The sequence below is a fragment of the Anoplopoma fimbria genome, chromosome 17, assembly GCF_027596085.1.
Source record: "Anoplopoma fimbria isolate UVic2021 breed Golden Eagle Sablefish chromosome 17, Afim_UVic_2022, whole genome shotgun sequence".
NCBI classification, from domain to species: domain Eukaryota; kingdom Metazoa; phylum Chordata; class Actinopteri; order Perciformes; family Anoplopomatidae; genus Anoplopoma; species Anoplopoma fimbria.
Window position 1 is genome coordinate 9,585,995 of NC_072465.1, and position 5,501 is coordinate 9,591,495.

General features: G+C 47.2%; 1 protein-coding gene across 1 annotated transcript; it reads right to left on the reverse strand.

The window, feature by feature from the left end:
- Positions 1–296: 296 nt before the first annotated feature.
- Positions 297–5,274, reverse strand: si:ch211-117k10.3 (Krueppel-like factor 15). Its single transcript, XM_054617482.1, has 3 exons — positions 5,161–5,274; positions 2,624–3,785; positions 297–488 (listed from the first exon to the last, which is right to left on the reverse strand). The coding sequence occupies exons 2-3, from the start codon at positions 3,715–3,717 to the stop codon at positions 320–322; spliced, it is 1,263 nt and encodes a 420-aa protein (XP_054473457.1). The 5' UTR covers positions 3,718–3,785; positions 5,161–5,274; the 3' UTR covers positions 297–319.
- Positions 5,275–5,501: the final 227 nt, after the last annotated feature.

The following is a 5,501-nucleotide window of genomic DNA, read 5'->3' on the forward strand; positions in this document are numbered from 1 at the left end:
GTGTGTGTGTGTGTGTGTGTGTGTGTGTGTGTGTGTGTGTGTAGGCCAGGAAATCCACTTTCAGCTAACTTTTTCCTGAGGTGGCTGCTCAGTATGTGACGAGCAGCTTGGAAGGAACATTGAAAGATAAACAGCGGAGAGGAGAGCTATGTGTGTGGAAAAAACGTCCGCCAGCTTTTGCGATTCTTCTGAAAGTTCTGCTTGTGAAAGCACCAAAAGTCCTGAGGGAGACCCGGACCCCACCCCCCCCTCCAAGTCAATGCCAGGCCAGTGTGGGGTGTGCAGGACACGGCGGGGTTCAAGGCCGGCTGAAGGGGTTTCACACAGTGGCTCTGATAATCCTGCTGGGCCGGGAGCTGCGGTGGACCTTCGTGTGTTTGGATAAGTGGTCGCTGCGGGCGAACTTCTTCTCGCACAGTGAGCACTCGTAGGGCTTGATGCCTGAGTGGGAGCGGCGGTGGCGGGACAGCTCGTCGGATCTGGAGAACCTGTAACAAAGATAAGATAAGAGATAAGATAAGATAATCCTTTATTAGTCCCGCAGCGGGGAAATTTGCAGGCTTACAGCAGCATAGAGTTAAAGTGCACACAAGAGACATAGTAAAGAAAGACAAGATAAAAATAAAAAATGAAAAATAAAAAATAAAAATAAAAAAACAAGTAGATAAAAACAGTAGAAAAACACAATAACTGAAATATAATATTTACAGACAGAAAAAAACTATTTTAACTATTATTGCACAGTGTTTTTATTGTCATGTGTCATGTGGTCTGCTGGGAGCAGAGTTGGTTGTGCAGCCTGACAGCAGCAGGAAGGAAGGACCTGCGATACCTCTCCTTCACACACCGGGGTGAAGCAGCCGGTGGCTGAAGGAGCTGCACAGAGCTGCCAGGGTGTCCTGCATGGGGTGGGAGGTGTTGTTCATCAGGGATGACAGCTTGGCCATCATCCTCCTGTCTCCCACCACCTCCACCGTATCCAGTGGACACCCCAGCACACTGCTGGCCTTCCTGACAAGCTTGTTCAGTCTCTTCTTGTCGGCTGCTGAGATGCTGCTGCTCCAGCAGACCACTGCATAAAAAATGGCTGATGCCACCACAGAGTTGAAAAAGGTCCTCAGGAGTGCTCCCTGCACTCCAAAGGACCTTAGTCTCCTCAGCAGATACAGTCTGCTCTGACCCTTTTTATAAAGTGCATTTGAGTGATTAGTCCAGTCCAGTTTATTGTTCAAGTGAACACCCAGGTACTTATAAGATTGCACAATCTCAATGTCCTGTCCCTGGATGTTCACTGGTTCCGGAGGACAGTGTTTACCCCGGCGGAAGTCCACCACCAGCTCTTTGGTTTTAAAGAAAGATACCAGTCATATCATCAGCCCACTGGCAATATTTATCTATCCTTCATGAGAACAACGACATTGTCCTTGTCATGTCTAATCTGGTTTTCAAGGGTATAGCTAGGAGTTCTAGACCCACAAAGTGAATACTGCTTCGGACCCCTGTTAAATAATACACACATAGTAGGCTTTTTGAGGACCCCTAAGCTGAGGTGGAATAGTCCTTTTTGCTTAAGAAGGTCTTGAAATAATGCCCTTCCACAATTCCTTGCCGCAGGTACATTTAAAGTGCTGCACTATTCAGGCATCAAAAACAACCCCACATTTAATTTTACACTACGGATAAATTGAAAACATCCCTCTTTTCAAAATAAAACCACAAAAAACATCTAGCCCGGTGCAAGTGCAGTCGGATTCTCTTAGCAACACGTTTGTCTTTGGCTAAGTCCATATGAACATGCTCACATCTTCTTACTGACGTTCACCATCAACGTCGAGGAAAGGTATTTAGGAAGTTCTTTTATAATTATTTTACTTTAAGACTTGCAGCCCTAGAATCATCATTTTGACCCTACTAGTGATGGCCCTTCTGGTTTCACCAACTCTATTTTTTATGCTGTATAAATGTTTCCTCAATGGAATGGAAAATGTTCATTGAATGTACGCTTCTAAAAGTTACGTTTGTTTAATTTTTTTATCACTATTAGTTACATTTATCGAATTTACAGAGAAATTCAAAAGATAATCAACAGTTGCTCGTCAAATTTTTTAGGCAATAACTTTGGATGATGTTATCGGTCTACTGACACTCAATATTGCGTTAGCATGGGGCACAAGAGCCAATGATGGGAAACATCTTCTTACTACTTACTGGGAATGCAAGTGTTTAGACCAACATTAGCACTGGGTGAAAAATATAAAATAAACTTTGAACCCCACTGAACTTGCAAAACAATGCAGGGTCGTAAAGCAAAAAACTGACCAATCCATAACCAATGGTTTTACCTGCCTTATCTTTTGGTGCAACTCAATGCAACATTATAAAAGGAAGGTATAGTGCTATATTACAAACAGTTGTCAGATGTTGATAACCCTCCATATTCAAAGATCTAATAATCCTGCTTGTCTTTCTGGATCGTGTTTCATCATCTCACTAGTCCCTGGAAAAACCCACCCCTCCAATGCATCTACCAGTGGGGAAATCTCCTCAAAACCTGGTGTAGTCCTTTAATCTTAAACTTACTATTTACTGTTAAACCCGTTACGGTACACATCACGTTACATACCTCCAGCCGCATTCGGGCCAGCTGCATGTGTAGGGTTTTTCTCCTGTATGCCGTCGGAAGTGAGCTTTCAGGTGGCTGCTTTTGGTGTACATCTTCCCACAGCCAGGGTGGGAGCACTTGTGGACCCTTTCCGTAGGGGCCAGTCTGGTCACCCGGGGGGCCATGGCCTTCAACAGTCCGGTGCCCTGGCCCCCGATCCCGGTCACGCCTGTGATCTCTAGGGTCCTCATAGTGATGGGCAGTGGGGCGATCTTCACGTACTTCTGGTCGACCAACTTGGCATCTCCGCTGTGTAGTGATAACAAGGCGGTGGGGCCGGAGGGCACCTGCGGGGCCAGCAGGGTGAGATTTTGTCCGGTTGCACCCTGGAGCCCCATGACCAGATGAGTTAGCCAAATGCCACTTTGGGCCCCGGGTGGGGAGCCCGCTGGGGTCGGAGGCTGAGCCACAGGTAGGGGCTGGAGCTGGAGCACCAGCGGACCGCCCAGGAGCATTGGCGGGGTTAAGGTGGAAGGCGAGGAGTTAGCTTGGGCAGACGGGGACAGGTCAGCTGGGCTGGGGCTCTTTTGCTCGTTCTGAGGAGTGTTTGAAGTGCAATGAGGGGCACTGGTCCCTGGGTCACTACAAGTGTCTGAGGAAGCAGCCGGGGGTGCAGTAGAGGATGGGGAGCCACTGCATGGTAGAGGGGAGCCCTCCTCTTTTGGGACCAGTAGCCCCTCTTTGACCAGTTCCATCTTTTCCCTCAAGAACTCCTCTATGTCCTCCAGGGTTGGGGAGAACGGGGAAGAGGGTTGGAAAGGGAAGTCCGGAAGCTTAGGCTCCTGGGTCACTGGTTCATCCTCTCCCTCCGCCCCCAGAAAGATATGCAGGCTCGCCCCCTCGTCGTCGTCGTCCTCCTCCTCTTCGTCTTCCTCCTCTCCGGGGCTGAAGCTGTGCAAAGCCCCCAGCTCCACGGCCTCGGGGCTGTCGCAGGAGGCCGAGCTGCCCCCCTCGCTGCGGGCTCCGTCTCCCAGGCCGAGGGAGAACGGGCTGCTGCTGCTGTCCCTGAACAGGGCATTCTCCAAGCTCAGCGGTCTGCTGCTGAGAGACACCATTGATCCGGGCCAAATGCAGAGGAGAGGATGTTGAGGAAACACTATCCAGAGGTGGGAGCACAGAAAACCTGCAAGGGCAACATTGAAATTGGATTTTATTACCCAGCAGAAAATGAGTGCATAAAGAGCTATTTACCTCAATGACTGGACTTTAAACTTTACAGGTATCTCTGGCAACAAAGAAGACATTTTAAAAAGTAACTTGAATATAGTTTGTTTTTTCCTACTTAAGTTTTGCGTATTCTGTTTTACTTACTTGATGGGCCAAAGACAATTTTCCACTTCGATACAAAAAAAAAAACTAAACAAATTTTTTAAACCATAAATAAGGTATGGTTGAAATCACAATACTGATAAGAAAATTTGACAATAGCGATACAATAGAATAATACATTGTAATATAGCAAATGTTGTCACGTACAAAACAGTCAACAGTCAACAATGTACAATGTATCGTCATCTCACAATGTAATGATACTTTTATTATTTGTGTTTAGTTTGTGCTAATTTAATAAAATACAATTGTATTGCTGATTAAAAAGCTGGGCAAAATATAAAAACATTTCAGTTCTAAAACTAGATTTTGACACAGGGCCCTTAATAGTCGATTTGGTAATCGTGCATGTATGCCCAAAGTTGGCCCTGGTAGGCTGGGGCCCCAGGCCAGTTGCCCATTGTGCCAGTTGGTAATCCAGCCTTGAACCAGCTCTACCCAGAGCTACAGCAGAACCGACTCAGTTTGACATTAGATATCCCTGTTTTTCTAAAGTTTGTATTGTCAAACATAGGTCCCCTTTGAAGCCTTTTGCCCCTGAGCTTAATTAAAAAGGGCCATCTTGGTTATGTAACTAAATATACATATGTTGCCAATATAGACTGAGGCAATGGTAATATATATATACACACGCACATATATTAAAAAGTTATTCAAATTGTATTCAAATTAAAGAAATGATGCCAAATTATTTGGTTATTTAAATTTCTAAGCATCTGTAAAGTTAATCTTTAGCTTGCTGGGGTTCCCCTGGCAGCCCAATAGAAAACGCTTTCCCCCGCTCATCCAAGAAGGATGTTTGTTGCTGCTGTCAGACCGTCGGGCACATGTTGCAGCAAGGCCTCGTACTTTACACTGTGCACTGTGCGCCAGAGAGGCGCAGGGTAAACACGGCCCGCACGGACGCGCCCCACAGCCCGTGTGGTCGGCGAGGAACACGGACCGTGTTTTGCTCGTTAGCGGAAACCAAAAAAATAAACGGCGAGAAGAAGAAGCGCTCGGAAACATGGCAACCCGCCTTGAATGCAACTGCAGCCCCGCACAGGAATACACGAGTCTCAAGTTCGGCTGGGTCAAAAAAAAAAAAAAAAAAAATGTTCTATTTATACTCCTCCGTCTCTCCGGACGAGCCGAGCAGTAGCGCACCCCGGACATTAGAGTCGACCTACCGTGAGTAGTTCGGGAAGAGGCTCGGTCGGAGAGAAAGCAGCGCCGTCGACGGGCTCTTTATTAATATATATATATCTCCTGTTTCAGTTTTTTATTCCTCCGTCGTGTTATTGTCGTAGCACGCTCACGGCCCGTCCTTGCCACGGGTCCATGTTGGCATTCCTCCTTTCCCAGCGTCACGTGACGGCATTGCTGCACAACTCGGAGGCACGGGTCCTTTTCCGCCACTCCGATTGGCCCCGTGCGGCGGAGGCTCGCCCTAAAAACGGCGCTCTGATTGGTCGCCGCTCGATCAATTCTGACTGCCATGTGTGTTGATGCAGGGGCTCGTTTTGCAACG